Here is a 15,297-nt window from a genome sequence, read left to right as displayed (position 1 = left end):
CTTGAAGCAGGACGGGCTCCTCCTTTGGCAGCTACGGGAAGGATGGGTTGGGAAAACCCCGAGTGGCAAATCCCACTCCCAAAATGGTCCGAAACGCTCCGGATTTTTCCCGAATCTATATTTTTGGGGTCCAAATCCCTGCAATAGGGCTGAGCCCTGGCACAGCTCCTTACACCGCCGACCTTGGAGAAACGCTGCGTGTTACGGGTCCGCGAAGGGAATTTTGGGGTTAAACGGCATCTCTGGGGATACGGAGATCCCCCCTCCCACGGGATGTGGTTTTAGCATCCCAGCTGGGTGGTGGCAGCGCGTGTGACACCCGCCCGCACGTCCCCGGCTTCGGTGACACCGTTCCCATCATCAGTGGGATTTGAGATGCGGGTTCATTCCTTGGAATGGCTGCGAGCAGCATCATTACATGCGCCCACATGCACTTGGTCTCATTTTGGGCTCAAGGACCAGAGGCTTCTACAACGAGGGGGATTCCTTGTGGATATATATGCCTGCTCTCCCTTCCCCCTTCAAACCCTGTTTCTCTTTAAAAAATCGAGTTTTAATGAAGTTTTTAGGGCTTTTTTCCACCGATGCCTCTTGGTTTGCAGGGGGTGGAGGCAGGATGTGATTTGCTGGGTCGTTGTTTTAATATTTTAAGACGTTTTAATATGCCCAAGCTCCTCCCGTATCGCTGCGCCTGGGTGGGGAAAAGCAGAATGATGGATTTGCACTTTAAAAAGAGAGTAAAACAAGCTAGGAGAGCTCCCGTACTTCTTGGGAGGCCAGGAGGGGTTGGGAAGGTTGTATTTCCGATGCCAGAGGGGAAAATTGGGGAAAACCCCCTCTCTGATCCCCCGCCATCTAAAGTTTGGGGTGTTACTGAGTCCCCAGTGCTGGATGGAGCATCTTCGCGGTGCTGGTGTAACCCTTTGGGATGGGGGATGAGCCGCTTGGCTCCATCCCGAGGGATCAGGGGGCTTTTCCCGGGAGGGTTTTGGGGTTTTTTGGGGAGGGGGTGGGTGAGGAGGAAACACCCAGATTGCAAAATAAAAAAAGCTGCTCCGAAAGGAAACCTAAAGGTGTTTACAAAGAGCCGCGCTGCTAAAAATAACCGGGCTCATATTTTAGACGGTCCTAAAAATAGGCAGCGCTGTCGGAGTGGCCAAACACTCCCAGGAATTTCCTGTGGGCTGCGGGCCGCGCAGGGGGGTCCGGGGGGGTCCGGCGGGGCCGGTCGGCGTCGCTTCGGCTTCTTTCTTTCTTTCCTGGGTGACGGGGTGAGATAAACCTCGGTTGGGCCCCTCAATGCCCAGTGGGATCCAGCCTGGTTCCTTTGGCAGCGATGGGTTTAACCCTTCATCCATCCATCCATCCATCCATCCATCCATCCACCCATCCACCCTCCCTCCCTGGTGATGTCCCAAGAGGTTGGGGTGGCTTTGAGAGCGGCTTTTTCAGAAAACTCAACCTTAATAGTAGACTGGAGAATCCACTCCATTAAATGAAGGGATCGACTCGAGGGAGATATTTGATGGAGGGATCCCCCCTGCCAGGACAAGCGATCCCATGGGAGGGTTTGAGGGCGTCGCTGCAGGCGGAGCGACCGGGTCACCGTCATGGCAGCGTCACCGCTGGGGCTGGGGTTGTGCTTTGAGTGAGGCAGGGACTGCAGCAGGAGCGGGGTTTGGGTTTGCAGTCCGGGTGGAATGGGAATTGCAATGCGGATGGGCCCGGGTTGCGGTGCTGGTGGGTCTGGGATTGCAATGAGAATGGGGCTAGGATTGCAACAGGAATGGAGCTGGGATTGCAATAGGAGTGGGTTTGGGATTGCAATAGGAATGGGCCTGGGACTGCAATAGGAATGGGTTTGGTATTGCAATAGGAGTGGGTCTAGGATTGCAACAGGAATGGGTTTGGGATTGTAATAGGAATGAGGCTGGGATTGCAAGAGGAATGAGTTTGGGATTGCAGTAGGAATGGGTTTGGGATTGCACTAGGAATGGGGCTGGGATTGCAATAGGAGTGGGTCGGGGATTGTGATAGGAATGGGGCTGGGGTTGCAATAGGAATGGGTTTGGAATTGCAATAGGAATGCGGCTGGGATTGCAATAGGAAAGGAGCTCAGATTGCAATAGGAATGGAGCTGGGATTGCAATAGGAGTGGGTTTGGGATTGCAAGAGGAATGGGTTTGGGATTGCAATAGGAATGGGGCTGGGACTGCAATAGGAATGGGTTTGGTATTGCAATAGGAATGGGGCTAGGATTGCAACAGGAATGGATTTGGGATTGCAATAGGAATGAGGCTGGGATTCCAAGAGGAATGAGTTTGGGATTGCAATAGGAATAGAGTTGGGATTGGAAGAGGAATGGGTTTGGGATTGCAATAGGAATGGGGTTTGGGATTGCAACAGGAATGGGTTTGGGATTGCAATAGGAATGGGGCTGGGACTGCAATAGGAATGCGTTTGGTATTGCAGTAGGAGTGGGTCTAGGATTGCAACAGGAATGGATTTGGGATTGTAATAGGAATGAGGCTGAGATTGCAAGAGGAATGAGTTTGGGATTGCAGTAGGAATGGGTTTGGGATTGCACTAGGAATGGGGCTGGGATTGCAACAGGAATGGGTTTGGGATTGCAATAGGAATGGGGCTCGGATTCCAATAGGAATGGAACTGGGATTGCAATAGGAATGGAGCTGGGATTGCAATAGGAGTGGGTTTGGGATTGCAATAGGAATGGGCCTGGGACTGCAATAGGAATGGGGCTGGGATTGCAATAGGAGTGGGTCTAGGACTGCAACAGGAATGGATTTGGGATTGCAATAGGAATGAGGCTGGGATTGCAATACTAATGGGGCTGGGATTGCAAGAGGAATGAGTTTGGGATTGCAATAGGAATAGGGCTGGGATTGCAAGAGGAATGGGTTTGGGATTGCACTAGGAATGGGGCTGGGATTGCAATAGGAATGGGGCTGGGATTGCAATAGGAATGGAGCTGGGATTGCAATAGGAATGGGTTTGGGATTGCGATAGGAATGGGGCTGGGATTGCAATAGGAATGGACTTGGAATTGCAATAGGAATGAGGCTGGGATTGCAATAGGAATGGGTTTGGGATTGCACTAGGAATGGGGCTGGGATTGCAATAGGAATGGGTTTGGGATTGCAATAGGAATGGGGCTGGGATTGCAATAGGAATGTGTCTAGGATTGCAACAGGCATGGGGCTGGGATTGCAATAGGAATGGACTTGGAATTGCAATAGAAATGGATTTGGGATTGCAATAGGAATGGGGCTGGGATTGCAATAGGAATGGGTTTGGAATTGCAATAGGAATGGGGCTGGGATTGCAATAGGAATGAGTTTGGGATTGCAATAGGAATGGGGCTGGGATTGCAATACTAATGGGGCTGGGATTGCAAGAGGAATGGGTTTGGGATTGAAATAGGAGCAGGCCTCGGATTGCAACAGGAATGGGTTTGGGATTGCAGCCCAAATCCATTGGGAATTGCAACTCAAATGAGCCTGAATTGCGAAACAAGTGGGTCTGATATTGCAGTCCAGATAGATCGGGGATTGCAATGGTGACGGACACGGGGTTGCAGCCCTGGTGGGTTTGGGATTGCAACAGGGAGGGGTTTGGGATTGCGACATGGATGGATGAGGGATTGCAACCCAGATGGATCCAGGGCTGCAAATCAAGTGGGTCCGAGATTGCAACCCAGATCAATCAGGAGTTGCAATGCAGACAAACCCAGGGTTGCAGTTCTGGTGGCTCTGAGATTGCAACAGGAATGGGTTTGGGATTGCAACAGGAATAGGTTTGGGATTGCAGCCCAAATCCATTGGGAATTGCAACCCAAATGAGCCCGGGATTGCAAACCAAGTGGGTCTGGTATTGCAGTCTAGATGTATCGGGGATTGCAATGGTGATGGACACGGGGTTGCAGCCCTGATGGGTTTGGGATCGTAACAGGAATAGGTTTGGGATTGCAACATGGATGGATCAGGGATGGCAAGCCAAATGAGCCTGGGACTGCAACTCAGGTGGACCCAGGATTGCAAACCAGGTGAGACTGGGATTGCAGTCCAGATTTCTCTGGGATTGCAGCCCAGATGTGTCCAGAATTGCAACCTGGGTAGGTCCAGGGTTGCAACCAGATGGGTTTGGGATTGCAATGCAGATGGATCAGGGATTGTAACCCAGGTGGACTCAGGATTGCAAAACAAGGGGGTCTGGGACTGCAACCCAGATGGATCAGGGATTGCAACAGGAATGGGTCCGGGATTGCAACAGGAATGGGTTTGGGATTGCAACCCAGATGGATTGGGAATTGCAACCCCGCTGTGCCCGGGATTGCGAACCAAGTGGGTCTGAGATTGCAAGCCAGATGGGTCAGGGATTGCAACAAGAATGAGTTTGGAATTGCAAGGCAGACGAATCGGGGATTGGAGCCCAAATGAGCCAAGGACTGAAACACAGATGGACCCAGGACTGCAAACCAAGTGGCTCTGGGATTGCAACCCAAATGGGTCCAGAATCACAATCCAGGTCCAGCATTGCAACCAGATGGGTTTGGGATTGCAATGCAGACAGACATGGAGTTGCAGCTGTGATGCGTTTGGGATTGCAATAGGAATGGTTCTGGGAGCACAGCTCAGGTGGATCCAGGTTTGCAAACCAAGTGGGTTTGGGATTGCAGGTCGGATAACTCTGGGGTTACAGCCCAGATGGCTCCAGAACTGCAACCCGGGTGAGTCCAGGGTTGCAACCAGGTGGGTTTGGGATTGCAACCCCGTTGGTTTTGGGATTGCAATGCAGACAGACACGGGGTTGCAGCCCTGATGGGTTTGGGATTGCAATAGGAATGGGTTTGGGATTGCAACCCACATGGATTGGGGATTGCAACCCAAATGAGCCCAAGATTGCAACCCAGATGGACCCAGGATTGCAAACCAAGTGGATCTGGGATTGCAAAAGAAATGGGTCTGGGATTGCAACCTAGATGGGTCCAGGATTGGAATCCAAATAGACCCATGTTTGCAACGCAGTTGGCTCTGGGATTGCAATGCAGATGGGCCCAGGATTGCAACCCTGCTGGGCCAGAGATTGACACCCAAGGTTGCAGCACATGTAGGTCTGGGATTACAACAGAAATGGGTCTGGGATTGGATCCTGGAAGAGCTCAGGATTGCAACCCAAATGGAATCAGGACTGCAACCCAAACAGATCTGGGATTGCAACACAGGTGGGTCTGGGATTGCAACACAGATGGGTCTGGGATTGCAACAGAAATGGGTTCTGGGTTGACCATGGTGCTGCAGAACGAGTCACAGGAGCTGCTGATTGCAAACATCCTCATTAGCCCTAATGCAATTAGCTGTACCGGGTGCAGTGCAGGCGCTCATCATGCCCATCCCGGGTGCTGCCGAGTCCATCCTCCCTCACCCCAGTGAGAGTGTGTATTTAAGGCTGCTGCACCTCCCCTCTCATTATATGCACCGAGTTGGCTGTTCTCTGCCATACACCTCAGGGAGGGTGCTGTGGGGAGGGCAGGATGGGTGCTATGAACCCCCCTTGGCACCCTCCCTGGGGTGAGATGCTCATTATCCTCCTTACCAAGAGGAAATAACACTGGCTGCAACAGGAGGACGCAGCCCTGCTGCACGCCGTTACTGTGGAAACGGGGTGAGCGGCTAATTAGATTTAATTAACGAAGCAGGAGGGGAGCGTTCCAAACAGATCCGGGCAGGGTGCATCACCTGGCAAGTAGGGATGTAGGTGATGATGTGGAGCTGGGGCGGGGAGCAGGCTCGCTCGGTGCCTCAGTTTCCCCATCTGTAGCATCAAGTAGGGGGACATGGTACTTGGAAACCACCCCTCCCATTGATGGGGATCATACAATTATAGAATATTTGGGTTGGAAGGGACTTTCAAAGCTCATCTAATCCAACCCCCCTGCCATGAGCAGGGTTAGACACCCCAAGGATGCTGAGCATCCCAACCCAGCATCATCTATACAGCTTCCCCCTTCCCCCCCCCCAGAAAAATAAATAAGCCATCCGCACCCCACCGTGTAGCGGCTCCACCAGCATCTCCCCCCAGCAGGATCCGGCCCTGCCTGCATCTGCGCGCGTCTGTGCGTGTGGGCACGGCTCTGCCTCCAGCGCCGCTCGCTCTCGCCTGCCCGTGCCTGGGTAGCACCCGGGGCCGGGGGGGGACCCGCGTGCCGCCACGGACGCAGCAACACGCATCCTGCAGCCGCTCTGTGGGAGGCCTTTTTTATATCTAAAAACAACAACAAAATTATATATATATATATATATATACATACCCAGAACCTCATCGCTATAAATAGCTCCTCCTTGCTGCATCCTGGCGTTCCAGCTATTCTAACGGGGGGAACCTGGGGGTGTATATATATATATATATATATATATATATATAAATATATATATATATATATATAATAATTTTGATTCCTTGGGCCGTGTGGGACGGACCGACCCCCCGGGACCCGCATGCTGCAGATGGTGAGGACTCTGGCGCAGTTCACCATCGCGCTGGAGGAGATGCGAGACATCGGGGACGGCATCGACGCGGCCTTCGCCGCCTCCGGGCTCGGCGGGGCGGCCGAGGAGCTGCCGGAGAAGGGTCGCGGTGGGACCGAGGTGATGAGAAAAGAGATGGTGGGGGTGTTGAGTGGGTGTCTGGTGGGATTTGGGGGGGGATGTGTTGGGGGGGTGAGTGGGTGCGTCATGTTTGGACACGTGCGCGGGCAGCGGGACCCGGCACTTGCGGGGTCTGGACCGCGATTGCCGTGGTAACAGCGGCTCCATCCTCATCCTCAACCCGACATCCCCCTGGGGGTTCTCTGGATTGCAGGGAGGTGGGGGGGGGGATGCTACTACCCCGATGCGGGGGCTGGAGCCATCGCTGCCACCACCCCCAGTGCTGATTTACACCATCGCTAGGGGGGAAATGCCCCAATTCCCATTGCGGAAGGGGCTGATCCCGAGGGTGCTGAGCATCTTGGGGGGACAGGATGATGCTGGGGAGTGGTGGGAGGGTCCCCAGGCAGAGCAGATGGAGACTGAAGCACCATCAACCCCACAGCGGGGGGGTTATGGGAGGGGGGGGTACGGGATGTAGGGAGCGTAAGGGATGCAGTTGGACGCATCCTGGGTACCACTTCCCCCTGCCAGGGTGGGGTGTTACCCCCCATCTCCTGCTCATCCCAGTGGGAATTTCCCTCCCCGCCAGTGGGAAAAAATCCCCTTCCCCACGGCTGGGCCTCATCCTGCATCTTCCCCCCTCTGCAAATCATACGGCGTGCGGTACTGAGCCTGTTCAGCTCATGGATCTGACCCTTGGCTTCAGTTCTGAGAGGGGATGGCTCCCGAAAAAGCTGGGAGCATCATATTGAGGTGGAAAACAATGGGTTGTGCGAGGGTTGGGGAAACTGAGGCAGGGTGGTAAGGTGCCTTTCAGCTCATAATTACAACAAATTAATCCACCAGTGAGAATTTTAATGAACTTCAGGCTGTGATGAAGTAGGGAGGTCTCAGCCGGCATCCCCAACGACATTGCTGTGTTTTGTGGGGGGCAGATCTCCTGGGGTGGCTTTGACCCATCACCATAATATTTGGTTCTGGACAAGTAGTTTCCTCCTTGCTTGGCTGAAAAGACCAATATGAACTTGGTGGGTGAGTGGGGAAACTGAGGCACAGCTCTGGTTTCAAGCACTGAGCAGGATCTGGCTCCCTGGGAACCCCTGGGGAGATGGTGTCCTCAACCCATGGTGAGGATGGTCCTTCTGTGGTTGAAGAGCAGCTTCATGGCCCCTGTGTCCCTACTGGGAGCACTGGGGGACACACAGCCCTGCATGGCCGGTGGGACATGTGCTCATTCCATGAGGAGATGGGGGACACTGGTGGCTCCATCAGCAGCAGGTTGGAGAAACGTGGTCCCTACATGCTGTGGTCGCCCTGTGGGACATCCCTGCACCCAGGGCTGCTGGGGTGTCCGAGCACCCAGGACCCTTAGAAGGTCCTTGTCCACAGGGGCTTTGGGGCATCTGTGCACCCTCAGGTTTTGGGGTGTCTCTGCACCTGTGGACTTCGGGTTGTCTTCATTAATGGGACACTTTGAGTGGCTCTGTGCTCGGGTCCATCAATCATCTCCACACTTGGGACCTTTGGGGCATCTCTGCACTCGTGGCCTTGGGGATTTCCAAGCCCCCCGTTGGCCTTTGGGGTGTCCAAGCACCCATGGCTTTTGAGGTGTCTCTGCACTCAGGACCTCCAGATGGTCTCCATGACCAGAACTGTTGCGGTGTCTCCATACCCAGCACCTTAGAGCATCTCCTTTCCCAGGGCCTTTGGAGCATCTCTGCACCCCAAACTTTTGGGGGGTCTCCGAAGCACTTCCATATGCAAAATTTTGGGGCTGTCTTTGAACTCAGGGCTCTTGGAGCATTTCTACACCCAAAACTTGGGGATATCTCATACCCAGGGTCTCTGGGGCATGTCTGTACCCCAAATTTTTAGGGTGTCTCACACACAGAGTCTCTGGAGTGTATCCACACACAAAACTTTATGGATGTCTCTGCACTCACGGCCCTTGGAGCATCTCACACCCAAAATTTTTGGGGTGTCTGCACCCAGGGACCTTGAAGCATCTCTCACCCCAAACTTTTGGGGTGTCCACGTCCCACACCCAAAATCTCCAAACCGCACAACCAAGAAGACCCTGACCCATCTCCTCCTCAAGACTGGTGGACCATCCCACGCCACCATCTCCCCGTGCCCCCCACCACCCCATAACCTCATTTTTGTTTTTCTTTCCACCCCGGCAGGACATGAGGAAACACGTCATCATGACGCTGCTGGACACGGAACAGTCCTACGTGGAGTCCTTGCGCACCTTGATGCAGGTAATGCGACATGGCCGGGGATGTGACCCCCCAAAACGTGTCATGCTGTGACCATCTGTTGCTTGTCACCATCCCCAGGACCCTAAGCTGGGCCCCCAGTTGCGGGTGCGCTGTCAGCACAAGAATGGATTTGGGATGGGTGGAAGTGGAAATGTTGGGAACAGCGAGACTGGTGGTGGGAACAGCATGTCAAGAGTGTCAAGAACAGGGTTTCAGGGTCACCTCTGTCCCCTGAATCAAACCTGTAACATTCATGCTGGTTTGTCACCTGGGGAACATCATGTTCCCCAACCCTTTCCCATGCTCATTCCTCAGAATTCTTCCTCATGTTGCACCCCATCTCCTGGGCTGTTGCTGATGGCCATCGCACCATGAGGAACCTTTGTCACCCCTCTTCCCACGTCCCCCCATTTTCTGCTCAGTGTCATCACCGGCAGCCATGGGCCAAGGGCTTTTCTAGGTCCCTTTTTTTTTTGTACTGAGCTGGTTCCAACCCCTCTGGAGCATCTTGACCAGAAGGTCCACCTCATGTTTCAGATGTTAATGAAGGTGTTTCAGAAGGTTAATGGTGGTCAACATGGGGACAGATTGGTGTACGTGTTGGCGTACATGTTGGTTGTCCAACAACATTACTGTAGGTGGAAACACCAAAAAAACAGAGCTCTGCTGAGCTAGATATGAAATGGTGCCTGTAGACATCTCCTGGACATGTCCATGTCATGGTTGGACTCAATGATCTTAAGAGTCTCTTCCAACCAAAATGATTCCATGAGGACATGGAACACCCACCATCCCAACACCTCCCTTTCCCAAGAAATCCCCTGTGAGGATGTCCCCATGGTGGACCCAGATGTGCATTGCCAGATGTTGCTGCAGGAGGGAATGACCTTTCAAGGCTGTTCCTACTGCAGATGTTGACTTGGAGGGGTGAGAAGACCCTAGTTCTGGGGCTTCTTTTGGGGTCTAGTGGTGTCCCTGCTGGTCTTGGTAGGTCTGTCTGATCCTCTGAGGTGACACACAAGGCTGGTTGGAGAGGACGAGTGTGCTGGGACTCACCAGTTCGCAACTGGCGGGACTGGTTTCACACGAGTGGGAGCCTTGGGGTGTTGACACCTGAGCTCTTGCCCATGGGACACATCCTGGCATGGTGCAACCAGGGATCCCTGGCTTTCTGTGGGGGAGTCACAAAGCTCCAGATGCCCCCAGCTCCCCATCTCAGCTGGGACAAGGTGCTTGGATCCATGTCATGGTCTGGTGACATGTACCATGGTGGCTACCAAGGACAGGAACCACCTTGGAGCATCATCTTCCAGCCAAGCCAGATGGTGCATGGGCACCGTGTGCCAAGGTGGGGGCTGTCTGTGTCCTCTTCTCTCCCATCTGGTCTCCTCTCCCCGAATTTCATAGAGGATGGGATGGATGACACAGCCCAGCCCCACTCCTGCTGGGGGTGGTGGCCACAGTAGAGCAAGTGAAGCAGGTGAGGAGCCTTAGGAAGGATTTGACCTTTCTAATTTGGGTCTGCATGAGATACCTACCATCAACCTGAGGAACCTCATCCTTGGGGGGTGATTCCTCCTTTACCAGCTTGGATGGAGATATCTGAAGCTGCTCGAGGTGGGTCCTATCCTCACCGCTCAGCCCTGTGGTCCTGCTAACATCTTGAAGGACACCAACACCCTGTACTGGTTGGGCTGAGGAGGAGGCAAGGCCTGAGAAGACCTTCTTCACCCTTCATCCCCCTTGTTCCTGGGGGTGCTGCTCTGCCCCATGGCAGGAGGAAAGGGGTTTTGTAGCAGAGCCACCCACCCAACCTTGCAGAAGACCTGCTCTTGTCCTACTTTTCCTGCTGACCTTGAGCATCACTCGTTAGCCATTGCCCAAGAGAGATTGCTGGATGAAGTGGTCCAGAGCTTGACCTGGGTGCATCCACCCCACTGGCTCCAGCCCCTCCTGGTCCCAAACACCCTAAATTCCACCAGGAACCCACTGGCTTTTGGAACTCGGGGCCATACTGCCACAATTCCCCAGCTGGGTCAAGTTCTGGAGCAGATGAAGGTGACCAAGGCTCATGACAGCAAAGGTTTGGAGCCTCTCAAGGCCATGGCTGGGCAACAGAAGACACCATGCTTTGGGTGTTCCTCATGGAGACCTGTCCCACTGCCCACTTGGGGATGCACTGGGTGGGATGGGATGGGGAGAGGCTGGGCTGCAGAACCTGCTGAGACCCAGCACTGTCTGGTCCTTCCGATGAGTCACCATCCCTGGAGGTGCTTGAAAGATGTGTAGATGAGGTTCTCAGGGACATAGTTTAGTGTCAGTGTTGGGTTAATGGTTGGACTTGGTGTTCTTGGGGGGCCTCTTCCAACCAAAATGATTTACAATGAGTCCCACAGCCCAACATTCACTGGGAGAACCCACTCCTGCAGGATTCCACCAATCGCTGTATTGGGGTTGAAAAACTCATATTGAAGAGGTGGGAGAAGAAGTCTGTGGGGACCTCAGTGCCTTGGTGTCCTTGCAGGGTTACATGAAACCACTGAAGCAGCCGGAGAACTCACTGCTATGTGACCCATCACTGGTGGATGAGATCTTTGACCAGATCCCTGAGCTGCTGGAGCACCACGAGCAGTTCCTGGAGCAGATCCATGACTGCGTGCAGAACTGGCACGAGAAGCAGAAAGTGGGCGATCTCCTGGTCCAGTCGGTATGTCCCTCACAGGGTGGGTTTCCTACCCAAGGAACCCAGACATTCCAGCTCCTGGCCATGGCCTCAGCAGGAGAAGTTTTGAAGCAGGAGACGGGAGTGATTAAATGATGGGCCAGACATGTCTGAGTTGGAGAACAAAAAATGATCTCCAGGCCCGATTTAGTGTAACCCAGAGTCAGGATTAACCCTTGTGGCAACATCTCCCAGGAGGTCCATCCTGGACCTATTCCCTCTTTTTCTCCCACCCTTTTCACCCAGTTTTCCAAGGATGTGCTGGTGAACATCTACTCTGCCTACATCGATAACTTCCTCAACGCCAAGGATGCCGTCAGGATCGCCAAGGAAGCCCGGCCGGCCTTCATGAAGTTCCTGGAGGTGGGTCCTGGTTCATAGATGGTTCCGGAGATGTTGACCAGGGTTCAGACCCACCTGCAAGGCTGCTGGTGAGGCCGTATGGGGGTTAATGGGAATAAACTATGGTTAAACTGGGATTTTTCCTCCCACCTTCTTCTTGCTTTTATTGTGAAGAGGTCAGGTTGGGATGAACCAGAGCCACTCCAGATGGCATAAAAAAGAGTTGTCCCAACCTCAAATGAGTGTTGCTTCAGGTCCTGGGCTGGTGCGACATTGGATCCTTGATGTGTCCCACCTCACGGTCCCATCCTTGTCCCCCACCGGTGTTTTGCAGCAAAGCATGCGGGAGAACAAGGAGAAGCAGGCTCTGTCCGACCTGATGATCAAACCGGTGCAGAGGATCCCACGTTATGAGCTGCTGGTGAAGGTGGGTGCCAGCTGGTGGGGACACACTTTCATGGAATCATAGGGTGGTTTGGATTGGAAGGGACCTTCAAAGCTCATCTAGCCCAGCCTCCTGCCATGAGCAGGGACATCTTCCACTAGATCAGGTTGCTCAAAGCCCCATCCAACCTCACCTTGAACACTTCCAAAGATGGATTTTGGGTGTCTGTGCAAGGTGTTGACGTGCTCTCAGAAGCTGGTGGCCTCTTTGAAGGTGATGAAGACCAATCTGGTGGTGGTCAAAGCTCAAGGCTTCGTTTCTTTGCAAAACCTTTCCTGCACGGAGCTGGTTTCCATCTCCAGCAACCTGTTGGGGGTTAAGCTGGGAGTGCGGTGGCATCACTGATGACATCCTGGTTGTGTCCCAATGGTAGGACCTCTTGAAGCACACACCAGAGGACCACCCCGACCACCCGTTTCTCATCGATGCCCAACGCAACATCAAGCAAGTGGCCGAGAGGATCAACAAGGGCATGAAGAGCGCGGAGGAGGTGGAGAGGAATGCCCGGATCGTGCAGGAGATAGAGTCCCACATTGAAGGGATGGAGGACGTATGTATGGGGCTCTTACCCGGGGTTGGTCTTCTCCCCAAAATGCAACTATTTCTGCTCTTTCTGGGTCATAACAGGCTGGGCCACTGGTTTTCTCCTCCAGATCCTGCTTTCCTGATCATCACTTGGCCTTGGTGGGCTCCCGAGGGTTTGGGAAGGGGCCAGGGTGCCAGACCTGAGCCAGTGGGGTGTGGGGACTGCAGGGACAAAGCCTGTGAGGGTTCCTCCCAGAGCAGCCTGCTCATGAGTGTCCTTGTCCCAACAGCTCCAGGCCCCGCTCCGCAAGTTCCTGCGTCAGGAGATGGTGGTGGAAGTGGTAAGAGTGGGATGGTCCCTTGTCCTGTGTCCCCTGAAGGGCCATGGCACCATGCACTGCACAGGGCAGTTGGAGGCTGTGGTGGCGGGTCATGGGGTGGCTTTGTGCCCAGGGGAGGCCGTGGGTGGGTGAGTGGGTTTGTGGGTGGAGGGATGGATGGATGGATGGATGGATGGATGGATGGATGGATGGATGGGTGGATGGATGGACATATAGAAATATGGATGGAAAGATGGATGGAAGATGGATGGAAAGATGGATGTATGAGTGGATGGATGAATGGAAGATGGATGAGTGGATGGACGCGTGGATGGCTGGATGGACATATGAATAGATGGGTGGGTTCATGGATGGATGGATGGATGGAAGAATGGACAGACAGATGGAAGATGAATGGATGGATGGATGGATGAATGGACAGATGGATGGGTGATGGATGGAGACAATATAAAGTTCCCAAGTTCCTGGGGACAGATCAGATGGGTTTGGGAGCAGGCAGGAGACCAGGAGAGCCCAGAGCAGCCCCAGGCCAGGGGTGGACAGGGAGGTCAGAGGTGAGGGCTGCAGGTGTCGTGGTGACCCCATGCTCAGCATTGCCATGGCCCTGGGACTTCCCTGCAAGTGGGGCCCTGTGGCTTTGGTGGAATGGCTGTTGCACCCGTGTCCCCTTTCATCCCTGAGAAGACACGACCAGTCCCCCTGCAGATATTGGCCTGGGACCCGTTCCTCCCTGTGCAAAGGCAATGCATGGGGGAAACTGAGGCAGGGAGCACTCGCAGCACCAGCGGCATGGGGACATTAACCCCTTGGTGTCTCCCGTGGCTCTGCAGAAGGCGGTGGGTGGCAAGAAGGATCGCTCCTTCTTCCTCTTCACGGACCTGCTGGTGTGCACCACGTTGAAGCGCAAGTCGGGTTCCCTCCGCCGCAGCTCCATGAGCCTGTGAGTACCACCACGCTTGGGGACAACCAACCTTTGGGTTGTCCTCGCCACCTGACCTGGATTGAGGGTGCTGGGGACATGTGCAGCTCAACCGTCCCCCTCTCCAACCTCGCAGGTACACGGCGGCCAGCGTGATCGACACGGCCAGCAAGTACAAGCTGCTCTGGAAGCTGCCGCTGGAGGACGTGGACATCGTCAAAGGTCTGTCACTGCCTGATGGAGTGTCCCACCCCACCCCAAAAGCCATCGCTCACCCCCCAGCTGGCCAGGAGAAGGTTCCTCTGCTTCACACCAGGAAAGAAGGGATTAATGCCACGTGGGTGTCCCCACACAGGTGCCTCGCAAGCCACCAACCGGGAGAGCATCCAGAAAAGCATCTGCCGCCTGGATGAAGACCTCAACACGTTGGGACAAGTCAGCAAGTTGGCGGAGACCCTCAGCTTCCCCCACCAGGTACGGGGATGATGGCCCTGGTGCTGTCCTGTGGCTGGACACATTCCCTATGGGACCACTTGGGATGTCCTCAGCTAGACAGAGAACCTGTGGAAGGGTTGGTGGCCATGAGTGCCCTCAAAGTGCCCAGATATGACCAACCTCAAAACCACAATAGGATTGTGGTGACCTCCAAAGGATGCACAGGAATGGAGAGGGCAGCATGATGTGGTGGCCCTGGTGCTGTCCTCTGGCTGGACACAGTCCCCATAGGACCAACCAAGAGGGAGAATCTGTGGAAGGGCTGGTGGCCGTGAGTGTCCCCAAAGAGCCCAGATGCCACCAGCCCCAAAACCACAATGGGGTTGGGGCAGCCTCCGAAGGATGCTTGGGGACAGAGAAGGTCAGCATCACCTGGTGGCCTTGGTGGACACCTTCCTTGTGGGACCAACTGGGATGTCCTCAGTGGGATGGAGAACCTGTGGAAGGGCTGGTTACCGTGAGTGTCCTCTAAGGCCCCAGATGCTACCAGCCCCAAAGCTACAATGGGATTGGGGGCTGAAGAATGCTTGGGGATGGATGGGGGTATCATCACATGGTGACTCTGGTGCTGTCCCCTGA

The 15,297-nt window shown here is 54.3% G+C and overlaps 1 protein-coding gene across 4 annotated transcripts in view; it reads left to right on the top strand.

Moving 5' to 3' along the window:
* Positions 1–15,297, top strand: part of ARHGEF17 (Rho guanine nucleotide exchange factor 17) — a 43,072-nt gene that overhangs the window by 19,440 nt on the left and 8,335 nt on the right. For 2 of the 4 annotated variants that reach the window (XM_071813678.1, XM_071813654.1), the window contains exons 2-11: positions 6,525–6,665; positions 8,852–8,929; positions 11,454–11,636; positions 11,898–12,014; positions 12,328–12,420; positions 12,812–12,988; positions 13,254–13,304; positions 14,135–14,244; positions 14,360–14,445; positions 14,579–14,697. In XM_071813678.1, coding sequence (XP_071669779.1) covers positions 6,525–6,665; positions 8,852–8,929; positions 11,454–11,636; positions 11,898–12,014; positions 12,328–12,420; positions 12,812–12,988; positions 13,254–13,304; positions 14,135–14,244; positions 14,360–14,445; positions 14,579–14,697 — 1,155 coding nt within the window. The remainder of the gene's footprint in view (positions 1–6,524; positions 6,666–8,851; positions 8,930–11,453; positions 11,637–11,897; positions 12,015–12,327; positions 12,421–12,811; positions 12,989–13,253; positions 13,305–14,134; positions 14,245–14,359; positions 14,446–14,578; positions 14,698–15,297) is intronic. The other 2 variants (XM_065833808.2, XM_065833799.2) reach the window with 1 other exon arrangement.

This window comes from Patagioenas fasciata, chromosome 1 (genome assembly GCF_037038585.1).
Source record: "Patagioenas fasciata isolate bPatFas1 chromosome 1, bPatFas1.hap1, whole genome shotgun sequence".
Taxonomy (NCBI): Eukaryota; Metazoa; Chordata; class Aves; order Columbiformes; family Columbidae; genus Patagioenas; species Patagioenas fasciata.
This window is presented reverse-complemented; position numbering and strand designations above follow the sequence as displayed.